The sequence below is a fragment of the Callospermophilus lateralis genome, chromosome 9 (genome assembly GCF_048772815.1).
Source record: "Callospermophilus lateralis isolate mCalLat2 chromosome 9, mCalLat2.hap1, whole genome shotgun sequence".
NCBI lineage: Eukaryota > Metazoa > Chordata > Mammalia > Rodentia > Sciuridae > Callospermophilus > Callospermophilus lateralis.
Window position 1 is genome coordinate 25,961,492 of NC_135313.1, and position 14,749 is coordinate 25,976,240.

The window sequence follows — 14,749 nt, forward strand, 5'->3', positions numbered from 1 at the left end:
ATGTGACTTCACATCTTTTTTTGGACACACTGTTGGGCTTTTTAATTTTTTTGGTTACGAATTTTATTTATAAAGTTTTTTTCCAAAAGAAAACTAAAAATATTAGGCTAACAAATATACAATGATAGGAACCTTTATATGTTGATATTTATAATAGTTAAAATACATATACAATATTATTTTCTTAAAAATATACAATTTACTTGTTAGTCACCTTTATCATTTCACCCTATTCTTCGATATTCTTCAAAGGTTAGCTTTATTTCACAAACTTTATTTCATCAGTGCAGTTTTCATGAACCATTTGTTAAAGGATTTGAGTACAGGATCATTATTCCTACATATATATTTTTTAATCTGATCATTACCATGAGCCTGACTTATTATTTTCAGTGTGTGAATGGGCATGAAAAATATGGTGGGTATTAAAAATAAACAACAAACTAACAAAAATCCCAGAAAGCCAATTCTTTGAAAGAATTCAATTACTGACATGAAAATATCATTGTTTTTAAAATAGATAATGTTTGACTCTTATGTCAGATCATTTTCTATATTATACTTTTATTATATCTTAGAAGTTTTAAAACTTATGTTCTTACATGGCAGATAACACAAAAAGGAAATGTTAAAAGGGTTTAATCATGGAATCATAGAGCTATGTATAGAGAAATTGCTTTAAAGATCATTTTGGCCAACCTCCTCATTTCACAGAGGGAAAAATTGTTAAATGACCTGTGCAAGGTCACACACAGTGGCATAGGTCCCTTTCTGCTTGGTTAAACATCCCTACCTCCAGCTGAACCCTGATGACATATCAGAAGCCTAAACTTTACCAAATATACCAACCTGGTCCTAAGCTCTTGTCAAATTCTCATTATTAGCTTAGTTAATGATAAATCTGAAATGTAAGAATGCCATTAGACCATCAGAAAGAAGACAATATATCTATTTATGGAAAAATATAAAGGAGAGACATGTTTTGGTTAGAAATTGGGGTCCTTCTAGTAGCCTGGCCTAGAAAATTGCAAATTATTGCTTGCAGGTTTGTAGTTGAAAAATACTTTGTTGAATAGTCTATCTGAAAACATAACTGTCTCTTGCTTCTCCTTCAGTCTTTGCAGAATAACATGAGTATATTTTCAAAATTTCTACCTTTGTCCCCAAGTGCCAAGTATAAGATAGCATAGCTTTTTACCTCTGGCTAGGTAACATGCCCACCTCAGCCTGAGGTGCAGACATGCTGGAGACATGGCTGGAGAATCGACGTCTTCCAGTGGCACTCAGGAGGTAAGCTTCCTGTTCACTTACCACACTGGGCATGCTTACAGAGTCGTCTGAAAGGGCAGAGGGACAGAGTGTTATAAAAACTGTGATACTAATCAAAAAACACCAACCACAGCTCTACTTAGATTCCATCTGTGGCTTGAGCATAATCCTAGGGCTGTCACTAAAACTAAATTATCATTAATTTCTTTATAAGGATGAAAAACTAAGACCCCCGGGACCTATGACAGCTCTTCAGGTCCACATATCTCCCTCCCTCCCAACTAGAACAGTTTTCAAAAAATAAATGTAAACTTCTTGTCTGTTTTAGAAGTATATATTTCTGAAAAGTTGACAGGCACTTGCAAATTAAAGATCTGAAAGCTAGAACTATATAAATTTTTAAGACATTCCAGGAATAGTTTAATAGGGAGTTTGTTTTTGAATGAGTAAGTATATTTCTTTGACTTTTAAAAACTACTTTCAGTACATTATATGATTTCTCTCTTGTTTTGAGAAAGACTATTTCAGATATTTTTGGGAAAAATATTTGAGAAACTTTAAAGTTCAGAAATAAGTTCTTATTTTAACCTAAATTTTAAAATTTACATATGTAATTTTGTTTTCTCTATAAAAGCAGAAACTAATATATTCAAATCCAAATTAACTTTAGCACAGTATTTGTGACAAGCTGACTTTTCTAAGTGAGTTAATATTTATTGTTGAACACTAAATATTCTTTAATAAGTATATCATGTTTTGGTGAATATATCTACTATATAAGATTATTCAATACCATTTATTTAAAATAATCCATGGTAATATTTATTTTTTTTAAATGTATTTTTTAGTTTTAGATGGACACAATACCTTCATCATATTTATTTATTTATTTTATGTAGTGCTGAGGATGGAACCCAGTGCCTCATACATGCTAAGCAAGAGCTCTACCACTGAGCCACAATCCCAGCCCCACATGATAATATTTCTAATTTAACTTATTTTGAAAAAAAGTTGAATATGAAAAGTGCTAGAAGTTTTAATTTGTTGTGTAATGACTGACTTGAAATTGATTCTTATTATAGAATGGCATTTCCTTTTTAGATGTGTTCATAGAGAAAGCTATACAAAACATGATAGAATACCTTGAGCTATTTCTACAAAGGCTGCTTCTAGATTCCACTGTCTACCGCTTATTTGAACTCATATCACTTAACACTTCTCCATATTTGTTTGGTGATTAATCACATATGGTCTTCCACTAAGCCTTTTGTTAACTGTTCTATATTGTGAATGCCTATCATTTCCTCTGTAGGACTACATCTGACATCTTAGAGAGCAGAGAACATGTCTTTCTCATTCTTCCTTGTCTTATGTCTGATAAGTGTTAAGTACAGGTTCAATGGTTGGAAAAAATAGTTTAATTTTTAACAGGTAAATATCTGGCTTTCATACCCCTCTACCATATTAATTAACATATACCCACATCACAACCATACTGCACCATTTGTTAGCAACCTACTTTTATCAGGATGACTGTGATGTCTGAGAACAGAGATATTAGCAAAAAATTGCAAGCTCACAACCAATGATATTCCTAAGATCTTAGCCACCTTTGAGTATGGCATCTTCTCTACTTTTTATCTGTGGCTCCTTCCCACTGGCTAGTCATCTGCTTATTCACAAGGTTGCCTGCAAAGTAGATTTAATTCTAAAAAAGAAAGGTAGCATCATTTCCCATCATGAAAAAAAAAAAAAAACATGACTAATTCAAACATTAAAGACAAAATGGATTTTACTTTAAGTTCTGAACTATTACCAAGACTTAATGTTTATTTTGAACTGCTGATCCTTGTCTTTCTTCTCGTGTCTGTCTGTCTGTCTGTCTCTCTCTCTCTCTCTCTCTCTCTCGTATTGGGATTGGATACAGAGGCACTTTGCCACTGAGCTGCATCCACATCCCTTTGTATTTTTTATTTTGAGACATGGTTTCATTAAGTTGCTGAGACTGTCCTTGAACTTGCTATCCTCCTGCCTTGGCCTCCACAGTCACTAGGATTACAGGCATGTACCAATGTGCCCGGCACTCATTTTGTTTATTGGTCAATAATTCTCAATTTTCTTTAAGCAGAATTTGAGGTGAATTTCCATGAGCAGTCACCAGGGTAAGTTAGACACATTAACTGTACAGGTTGGATGCAGACAATATGATCATCCCTTTTTCTGACTAATATTTTATCTGACTAATCCAGAAATATTACTGATAAGTGTTTTGATGAGGCATTTCTTTTTTTCCTGTTCTACGGACCCAACTATAGTGAGACACTGAAACACTCATTCATCTTAGTTAATTAAAATTCTAGCCTCAACTCCCAATTCCTCTATTTATTTACTTCAGAGACGGACTTTCTGTTGTTTGGTATGAAGAGCCTAGGAGTGAGGATCTAGATTTTATTCTCAATCTTAAGGCACTGAAAGCACAATTGTGCATTAAGATTTATATCAAGGTGTCTCAAAACACAAGTGGAAAATAACCAAGGCCATTTAGAAGCCCCTTAAATGACAGTGGCTTATAATGGAACCTCTAAGTCTTACTTTTACTTCTTAAACCTACTCCTCTTCAGGATATATATGAAGTGTTTCTTGAGCAGATTCCTCTCATTTCATAACACTGCATCTTGGACTGACCTCATCACTGGACTGGTTATTCTCTGAACTCAAATTTGGGTAATCCTCCCTAAAGACAGCTGCCAGTTTTATTTTGACTGGCATAGCCAGTTGGTTTCTTCTGAATTCTAAATATACACTCTGCCCACTTTCCTTGCCCAGTGGGGTCATTAAAGTGCTGGTTAGACCTCTAAGCAAAATGTCCAGGAGAAAAAGAAATGTCACATATCCACAATTTAAATGAGTTAGTAGGAAAGGCTGAAATATGTAATCTGAAAAAAAAATTAAGGGGTCTTCTAAAGATTTACTTTTTGCCTGAATTCTTTCCAAATGACAGAGGCTATCAAGGAATTTATAGAAGAGCAGGAGTCACAGAATCCATCACAATTCCATTTTGAATCTTTTTTTTTTTGTGAGCATGACTGATGGGATCAGAACTCGAGATGGTGAAAGGTAGAACTCCTTTCCAAGCCCTCACTGACATGACCAAGCTATCTCCTGCCCAGATTCTTTGGAGTGACCTACTTTCTTCATCCTCCTCGTCAGTCCGACTCAGGGTGTCCTGGGAAGCCTGCTGGGATGGCTCGCTGTCCTGCTCCCAGACAGTGCCCGTGCCCGTGTTAGAGCGGGACATGGTGGCCAGGCTCAGGCGGTAAGCAGAGGTGGAGGTGCCCACAGTACTGATGGATGTCTTCCCTTGGTAGGCTGGAGAATAGAGAGACCAAGGGAAATTCATGTGAGGCTCTGGAAAGAAAGGAAATGTTTGCTTCAAAGTTCTCCCTGACCAACAGTATCTTTTTAGTTAAACAGTATGTCTCAGACAATCCTTAGGACAAAGTAGCAAATGGAATTGTTAACAAAAACAAAACAAAAAACACAGAAAAATCAATATTGGCTACTGATGCACTTACAATCTAATAGTTTGTTGGTGAGAACATGTACCTCCCTAACAATGTAAAGTGTTTATTGCATCGTTCCCCTTTTGTTGCTTTTCTGTTTTATTTTCCAAGGCTGATAGGACACAAATTAATTTTGATCTGAATTGCTACCTTCAACTTGCCAATTTTTACTGAGACATATACACATATACCTTCTCTGACACAGCATATGGAAATAAAAATAAATCATAAATAAATGATATGAACCCCATAATCAAAATCAGTACACATAACTGGGTGCAGTGGCATATGCCTATAGTTCCAGCTACTCAAGAGGCCAAGGCAGATTGACTGCAAACTTGAGGCACCCCCGGGCATCTCAGTGAAATTCACTTTCAAAAATAAAATAAAAAGGGCTACAGATGTAGCTCATAGGTAGAATACTCCTGGGTTTAAGCCCTACCACATATTCCACAAACACACACACACAAACAAAAATCAGAATATGTATCAAACTTCATTCTCATTCTCCTTCCTGGAAATTATTCTACATAAAGTATCTCTCAGTTCTATCAGATTTAGATCAGATTCTTTATCAGTTTAAGCAGAATATTTGAATGGCAATGTGAAAGTTTCAATGAGTTTGCTTCTCAAAATTTTTGTCTTTAACATATTATCTGCAAACAACAAAAGCTTTAGAAAGAAACAAAAAACCCAAGCCCAACACATAATCTTTTACTTATGGATAATGATTGCCCTCTAATGGCAGAGGTTTTTTTCCTTCCACATTAATCTGCTATTTATATAATAGTAAAAAGTAAAGAAAGCAAAGTCAAAGAAAATCTTTTGAACAGTATAAATGCCTCTTAGCCTGCCAACTCTAATTTACCTCTCTCCAATTTCATTTGGAAAAGTTAAAGGCTTTTCTGATTTAAAATCCCCTCCAAATAATCACTTTCTCTGCATATAAGTTGTTTAATCTCTATTGAATCTCAAATTCTCCTTATTCAAATGGACTTTCAATAAATCACCTTGCATGTATTTGTGTGAATTAAAGGAAATAATATCTGTGAAACAATCTACCATATAACAGATGCTCAATAAATGTAAGTTCCCCCTTTCAAAAAAGGAAACAAAATAATTCAAACAGGGTTCCCACTAATTAAATATTCAAGAAAGAGCTAAACTACCAAAATGAAGATTTAAAAAATATTTAGAAAAGAATAAAACTACTCCTTTGGTACCCCTTTGATTTCTGTTTTCCTGTTCATGATGATCACCTGGTCAAATCTACTGTTACATCATGACAGGTAGCTTAGACATGGTTCGCCAAAAGAGGAGTGTCCAGGGCATAGGGATTATTTGTAGGTCGTCAGCTCTATTTTTACAACAAATTCAAATTATCTCCATGCATACTTACCTGAACCACTGTGAACCGCTTCTTTTAGAATTTTTAGTTCACTATTGAACTCAGCAATGAGTGAACTCTTGCACAAAGGGCGTGGTATGAAGCGCCGCTCCAGCTGGTCAGCAATGTGTTGCCGAGCAGAAAGTTCTTCATGATTCTCTGCTGGTTGGGCCAGAAGCTAAAAGGAAGGCATTGAGTTCTCAGCGCATTAATTTCCCCATCTGAAAATTAAGCTAATTACTATACCTACTGCAAAGTTTAGTTGAGAGGAATAAATAAGATAGTGCATATGAAGTCCTTAGAATAGTACTACACAGAAGAAGTGCTTACTCTATACAGGAAGTGCCTACATTGCTTTGATTCACTGCCTTCAAGAAACAGAAATAGGAAAAGAACAAGAGTAGATGCGTAGATGTGTACTAAATACCTTGGAGGAAAAGCATGCCTTAAATATCCCATCTTTTTTCATATGTTTAAAATAATTATCTCAGTCATGCCACAGACAATAGAACAACATTCTCCAGAGGATTCCATTAGACTCATTCTTTTTTCTTTTTTCTTTTTAAAGGGGAGGGGGCTAATAAATGGGGAAAAGGTTAAGTTTTATAGTTTCTGATAATTGTGAAGGTACTTCTAAAGTGAGATTTTACCATCTGGACACATTTTGGGGCTGTTTCCTCATCAAGCATTGTATCAACGAGCCCTGCTAGCTGGCTACAGTACATCCCACATGCACTCCTGCCATAATCCTGACTTCCTGAAGAGCAGCACATTCACAGAGCTCGTCGCTCCAGGAGAAGCACACACCACACCTTGCACTGGATGAAAGGGCGCAAGAGCACGAAAATGGGTATCCGGGTGCGCACAATGAAGTCGAGGAAGTCCCACAGGGCCAGGCCGCCCACCTTCCGCAGAGCCATCTCCTTCACCTGCAGGCTCAACCAGTACCACTGGCTTCCCAGCTGCCTCTCAAAGCAGACGAGAATCACCTTCAGAGCTTTACACCAGGAAAAGAGAAAAGTGAGACTGAGGGCTGCTGCTTGAAGGAACCCTACCCCGAGCCTCTACCCTGGATGCATCAGGAATTTTTCTGAATTTCTAAAATTCAATTATTTCCAAAGACTCAACATGCATTCCTGAGTGAGTGCTCCTGACATCAAGGTGAAAAATTGTATAAAACAAATGTTTTGATGCTAATTAGGATACAAATATCTTTGATAAATGCATTGAACTCCTATTTTGGAAAATACAAAGTAGTCCACACCCGTGAATCCCTGGTTCTAATGACATTTCTATTCCATTTTGTGCTGGCCAATGTTGATTTTCTGCCCTTCTGCTTTCCACCTTCATCAGAATAACACAATACACAAGTTGTATAAAAGGGGCTCAAGAACACAGATGCTAGATGACTTGATTTGAAATCTAGCTTGACTTTGTGTCTTTAGGCAAGTTACTTAACCTTTCTGGGTCTCAGTTTCTTCACTCCTAAAATAAGAATAACATTAACTTCTTAGAATTGTGGTACCCATGTGAGATTTCACTGTGAATATTATAAAGCACCAAAACCACTAGTTGATGATTAATAAGTTTTCAAAATAAAGTAAAAAAATTTAAAATAGAGATGCAGTAGTCTGACCAAATAAACAAAGTAAAAACAAATCAAAACCCTTCATTAAAAAGGCAGAAAGCGGGGAGGACTGAAAAATACTTACTCATCAAGTGTTTTTATCATATTCTTGGCTTACATAGTAAGCCATTTCTCCATTAGACTCTGTGTGCTCCCCAACTTCATTTAGGGCTCTATGTCAGAGTTTGGACCTTATTTAAACCTGACTTGTTTTCATGCCTGGGATAACTGAGCATCTGTATGGATAGGTCCTGTGCACATGCATTTTTTCCCCTTCTCTTTTTTCATCACATCCCTTTTTAATGCCATCAAACATCCCACACACTCCAAACTCCAAAGTCCCATTTTTAATCAGTGTTTGAAAAATGTCAGGCAAGATTTTCTCGACTTTCTCCTTTTGAGATTTCCTATGTCAGTTCTTCTTATTCTCACTCCTATGGTAAGAGTGTTTTTTTCCCTTCCCTGAGGTCATTCAGGACCAAAGAGTGATTTTCTATTGTTCCATGGAAGAGAAAGAAGTTAAAGGCATGGATAGTCTAAAGAAAAGTTGGAATTGAATCAAGAAGGGAACTGGGAAGCCTATGGGGAGAGAATAAGTGGGCTGGTAAAGATCACAATGGAAATTTAAAGATGACATTGAAAAGAAAAAAAATTGCTAGTAGGGGGCATAAGTACTGAAAGTCCAGCAGGTCTAACAGCACAGGCTAAGGACTGCCTAATTCCACGGGCTCTAATCACATAGCTGACAGACCAACCCAGGAATTGTACAGCCCAGTGTCCTTTTATACCAGGCTGTCTAGATCTGATAATGACTATCAAATCTCATAAGAGATCTTGTACTTAATGAACAAGAAGAAATCTTTCCTGAAGATACCTTTCTTTTTATAAGCTGTCTGTCCCAGTCAGCTTATAAAAACAACAAAGTAATTTAGGCATTGTAGATATGAAAATACTTTGTTTTGACATGTTTACTGAAGAAAACAAGATTTGCAAGGATGTTTCTTGTTTAAGTGGCTTCTTTAAATACTTTGAGGCAAGGTGGAGAGAGAGTGGGGGCAAAGCACCCACCCAGGTATGCTGCTTGGCTGGTGGACTCAGCCAGCCCTTCCCTGCGCAGATCCTTTCCTGCATCCCCAGGGGTGGAGCAGTGGGCAGGGGAGCTCTCCAACATGAAGTTCTTGCTCCTAGAAGTGCTGATGATCCGGGGTGGCAGAAGCACATTAATGACTGTCTGCAGCAGCAGCTGCACCTCAGGCTGCTCCAGCCATGGGCTATCTAAAGGGCAGAGTTTGGGAAAGGAAGCAAGCGTAAAGGAAAACAGTCACAAGGTAGACTTTCCACATTAGACATAGAAAAATTCAGTTCTTTTTCCAATTCCAAACTAGAACACCCTGGAAATTGGGTATTTCCTGCCAAGTACAGCTTCTCCCACAGACGGACACCAAGTTCCTGGCACCTGAGTATTCTCCATAGTTGGTATCCAAAGAAAAGCTTGCGTTCTTAGCCAAATCTCCTGCTTTCCATTTCAACCTTCTTTGTTTTCACAAATACTCATAATGAACTGACCTTACATTTGAGGTAAGCGTTTCCTAAAAGAAAACCCCCCCTAAGAAGGAAGAGTAATGAAAAAAATATCAAAATCGAACACAGTGGCAGAATTTCTGTAACCCCAGTGGTAGTATTATAAAGTCCATTCGCCTGTCAATTCTCATCATATTGCTTCAACTAATACCATTTTTCATAACTGAATTGAAACAAGGTACTCCTGGTTTTTTGCTATACTGAAATGATTTAAAATAGAACGTATCTTCTAAGAAGAAGAGCAGAGAAACTCTTGTTCCAGGGCAGCTAAACTGAAAAGAAAGGAAAATTCTTATTTTCTAAGGTAATCCTATTTAAACCCTTCAGATCAACTTCATGTGATGGCCTTCATGGGAAAAGGAAAAAAGAAGTAACAACCTGATATACATAAGAAAACACAACCACACTGATAAATTTCCTTTAGTTAAATTAATCAGACCTTTGCTTCCAGATCCTACTGTGAGCACAAATGGGATGAGTAGATTTAAAAGCATCCCTTCCCTTCGCTCTTGATTGGTGAATGGGGAGATCACATGGCTTAAAGGAAAATCTTCTTTTAGTGCCTGTGCAGCAATAATAGAAAAAAAGATTAATTGACCACCATGCTCATTTATTATGTTTGTTTTCACACAGCATGATGGAGACGGTGACCCCCTGCTGACTTCTCCTGTAAACTATGAGTTCAATTGTCTTCTGTGCAGCACAGCAGATTCAACCAAAACTGATACTGTACCATTTGCTATATTCCTAAAAAGACAGCAACATCTTGAATATTAAATGGAAAGTTATGACACTTAGGGTCAGATACAGAAATAACCCTGTATCCCCATTAATTTTCTTCATGTTTTCACCAATAAATATTGTAGAGACAAAAGGAAGAAAATGATAACTTGCCACTTGCTCCTTTTGAGAATTATTAAAAATCCTCTGACCCCTGCCTAAGGTTTTCTCTGAGCCAGAAAGCAATGAGCAACACAGAGAGAAATAAATGATCGTTAGAAATGGGTTATTAAAATGTATCACATTAGGGATGTCATTGCTTCCCTTTAGCATGGTAACCACAGCTCTTAATATGTGTGCTATCATCTACCCATTCTTTGGATGACGACCATCAAGCTTAGTGGTCAGATACTAGGTAAATAAGTTATCCATTTACATTACTTGCATACTTTCCATTGATCATAGAGCTTTTCACTGGTTTATTGATCTTTAAAGTTGATTGACAGAATTAGGCAGGGGAATTGGGATTCTGTACTTTTTGCTTTGGAAATGATTATTTTAATTTTAAGAAATAAAGTGGGGGAAATTTTTAAAAAGCACCTACAATATTCAACCCACAATCATTAAAGAAAATTAAGATATTCAAAGTCTAGTAATTTGAAAGAATCTTATATTGTAATTCTTTCTGAAAATACCTTAAAACCAGACTTTGAATACTACTGACTGTTTTAATTAACAATTGTGAGCTGATTATCTGAAAGCCTTCATTTTGCACACATTTTAACTGTCCAAAGTGGTTTCTGAAGTTGTGGCAGGACTAAATGACTCTGCTATTTTTGAGATCTCAAGAAGAATTACAGAAGTACAACTTAGGGCCACGCTCAGGGCTGAAGCTCCAAATTTTTCAAAGTTTGGAGAGGTACACACTTTGGTTTCACAGATTTTGCCCAGCCTTTGCAGAAAGAAAAAGAGAACACCATGATCCGGTGCCTCAAACAGCAACTTAATGAGCGTGACAAACAGGTAAGCAGTCACACCTGTATCTGCAATGCTACAAGCCGGACAACAGCTGTGCTGAAGGGCAGAGGTGGTGAGAGATAAGGGCTGAGATGAAGAAGGGGTAATCCATCAGCAACACTGGAAGGTCCTACCACTCCCATCACCTGAAATACAAACAGAGCACATGACCAGCCTTGACCATTGCAATTTCATGCAGCCATAGTAAAGGAGTCTCATTCAATAATAATAATAATAATAATAATAATAATAATAATAATAATAATAAATTGAAGGTTGGACATGTTACTTTCCATCTTTTCTTTCTCATTGCCTTTTTCTGAAGGCATGTAATGTCTGGAGTCAGTCAATCATTATGCTGGATTCAGCCAAGGTTTTGTAGAATGTTGTTTACAGCTAACTATGTAAATAATGAGAGATGAACCAAAAAGCTAGTCAAATCGGGAGATAGGACACTTACTTGTGGATTCAAAGGAGTGCAATCAACATTCTTTGATGGAGCAAATACTGACAACAATGATGATGGCAACAGCTCTATTTGCACTAGGCATTACAACTACAGATTTATAGCCCAACTAGTTAAGCAGCAGATCCCATTCCATGAAATGCTCTAACATGGTTTCCATACATTGTACAAAACCTTGTCAGGACCAGACTCTAGATATTACGTAAATGATTAAAAATATTTTTTCTTTATATAAATTCTAGACTGGCCAACTCATATTGTCATTTTGTTCTTTTAAAAAAAAAAAAAGCCCTTTTGGCATTTTAAGGTCCCCACCCCAGACTACCTCAACCTCTAACAAATTGTGCAGTCTCCACCACCCCACTCTCCAACTGGCAGCCCTCAACTCTCAGCGCAACTTTAAGAGGTGAATTGTCAAAGTAGTGCATGGGAAGCAGCACGCCAAAATCCCACCTGCGAGTGATGGGCCCCTGTATCTTCCCATGCACTACCTTGAAATGTACCTCACTATTTTCAGTGTCACCTGAGCCATCAGTTTTCATGGGTAGGTGGGGCACAAAGTGGTTGACCTGTAAATCTTCATTTCAGAGAAATCAATAGCAGAGTTAAACTGTGCAAAGTTTTATAAGATTGCCACTTGGCTACTCACCAGATTGACACAGACATTGATCAGTGACCTAAGGTGAGGCAGGAAGGATATGATTGGCTGCCTCTGAAGTGTCAAACAAACCCCTTCAATCAAATTGCTGGCAGGCTCCCACTCAACCTGTCGCCTGGAATACAATATAGGAGCCATTAGCGGCATGGCTCCCTTCTGGAGACAGTCTGAAATAAGTGAATGACACAGTGATTCTGACGCCATCTAATACAGGACATGTGTCTGAGATGACAAAGTGCTTCACACGGGATGAAGTTTACCCATGTTGTTCCAAAAGTACAGAGCACACTGGGAGAGAAAGAAGATACTGAAAACGCAGCAGAGGCACTCCTGCCCCATCGACTAATGAGACAAAATCTATTGAAGAAAAAACAGAGATGATGAATGGGTTGCATTTTAAGATCCCTGTTATAGGCTTTGAGGAGGGTCCTAAGGCTATCACTTAGGAAACCCATCACATGGGTTAATCACTTCCACCAGAACATTTCTGAAATCTGTTTATCAGACTACACTTAATCTCATCAGTCTTTATACTAGAATTAAATGGCTTAACTCCTGTCAAAAAGAATACGCTAGAAGAAAACAGCCTATTTTAGAAGTGTTCTTATTGGCCTCCCAAGAAATGATATTTTTGGCTCTTTTCTATAATAGTATGAATGGTGGTACACATAACCAATTAGATGACCATGGATTTTCTGTAATATAAATCAATCAGTCTGTAAATTGTTCCAGTAATGATAGATTCTTTACTTTGACTTCAAAATAACAGGTTGAGCTTTGCTGATAGCAACACTACTTCCATATATTTTCTTAGAAATACTTTCTAAGCTTATATTTCCTACCAAAATGGAATCTCTGCAAAGACACAATGAAGATGTAGTCATAAATGAGGATAATTGACATCCCTAATGCTGAGTGCCTAAGTAACCCACAGGCCAGGTTCAGTTAATATTTCTTATGTTGAACTATGTCACCTAAATAAATAAAATCCAAGCTAAGTTCATATACATCATGTCTCCCAAGAAAATTGCCTGCAACTTGGCCAAGTCTATGCATTAATCCAGATATCTACTTTTGGGAAACATGATGTTATAATGGTATTTGTCACTATGTGACAAATGGGCCAGTTTACAGAATATCTAATTTTTAAGAAAAAATATATATTAATATACACTCATAAGATAGTTATAAATCTTCTATCAGTCGTTTGCTAATAGACACAGATGCTCCATTGGGACCACTAAAGAAGTAGTGCTTTAAGAATAGGCATTTATTGCCATGCCACCAAAAAAAATTACCTTGAAATTGAATCTAGACATTCATCACCATGGTATAAAAAGTGTAAAAACAAGCCATCAATTATTAGCATGAAATCATTGAATTTGTTGTTGTTTCCTTCAATGCCTCCTGATGGGAGCATAAAAGGTCACAGGCTAATACCTGAAATAAGTTCTGACAAATTTAATAAGTGCTATAAATTCTTGGACAAGAAGTAGACTAATTTGGGGTTAGTTTAAAAGGAAAGAAGAAACTCTCAACAGCCCAAATTTGAAATTTCTAAGTTAGTGGGAACACCAGCATTTATCAATTAAACTATCTTTGCACTGTGACTACAGTAGCCAAATTGGTTTCATATCACAGAGGCACCAACTAATAGGAAGGGTACCCCTGGATACTTTTCAGGATACTTAACAGAAACCAAGTGGTAATGGTGTTCATGTAGAACTACACTGAATTAGGTGAAAATCACTATTTATTATCAACACTGTAACTTTTTAGGTGCTGTTTGGCTGATCATTACAATACTTGTCACATTCCTAAGTTGTTACCTAAATATGTTAACTAACTACACTAAATAAAGTACTTTGGACATCAAATTAATTTTTATTCTCTTTTTAGTTATTACTTGTAAAGCATACTCTGTCTTATTTCAAGAGGGAAGAAGCATACTAATTGAATTTCTAATGTGCATCAGATAAGGAAGATGATAGCTAAGAAATGGGTAGAGTTTTAAAAATGAACACATAAATGTTTTAAAGAAAATATCACTTCCTCAGAAAGAATACTTCTACTTTGGCACTCAGTCCTGATTAGTGAGGCACATACACCAACAGAACACTTTCAAGTTGTTCATGTTACTCCAGATTGACCTACTATCTTAAAAAATGCAAATTCTAATGTTGAGGTTTATAGTATAGACAGCTGACGTGGAGTTCCCTTACCTCAAAGTTGGCATCTTATGAATTTTGTTGAACATTCTATCCAATCTCTTTAGAATGAGGATAAGGGCTGGTCTCACTGCCTCAGCTGTCCAGTCGGTAATGGGTAGCATCTCCATGATGTAGCGCCGAAGCCCACGGCTCTCCATCGTCTGGGTGTCATAGGGTGCCAACTTCAGAAGGGAATGTGCAATTTCTGCCAACCTAAAATGATTGTTTTAAAGAATAAGCATAAAATGCTA

The 14,749-nt window shown here is 36.9% G+C and overlaps 1 protein-coding gene across 5 annotated transcripts in view; it reads right to left on the minus strand.

The window, feature by feature from the left end:
* Unc80 (unc-80 subunit of NALCN channel complex) overlaps window positions 1-14,749 on the minus strand; it is a 184,429-nt gene that overhangs the window by 11,666 nt on the left and 158,014 nt on the right. For all 5 annotated transcript variants that reach the window (XM_076866004.2, XM_076866002.2, XM_076866001.2 and 2 more), the window contains 9 exons: window positions 14,511-14,711; window positions 12,280-12,403; window positions 11,185-11,310; window positions 9,867-9,990; window positions 8,915-9,121; window positions 7,032-7,216; window positions 6,232-6,397; window positions 4,459-4,638; window positions 1,199-1,337 (listed from right to left, as the gene is read on the minus strand). In XM_076866004.2, coding sequence (XP_076722119.2) covers window positions 1,199-1,337; window positions 4,459-4,638; window positions 6,232-6,397; window positions 7,032-7,216; window positions 8,915-9,121; window positions 9,867-9,990; window positions 11,185-11,310; window positions 12,280-12,403; window positions 14,511-14,711 — 1,452 coding nt within the window. The remainder of the gene's footprint in view (window positions 1-1,198; window positions 1,338-4,458; window positions 4,639-6,231; window positions 6,398-7,031; window positions 7,217-8,914; window positions 9,122-9,866; window positions 9,991-11,184; window positions 11,311-12,279; window positions 12,404-14,510; window positions 14,712-14,749) is intronic.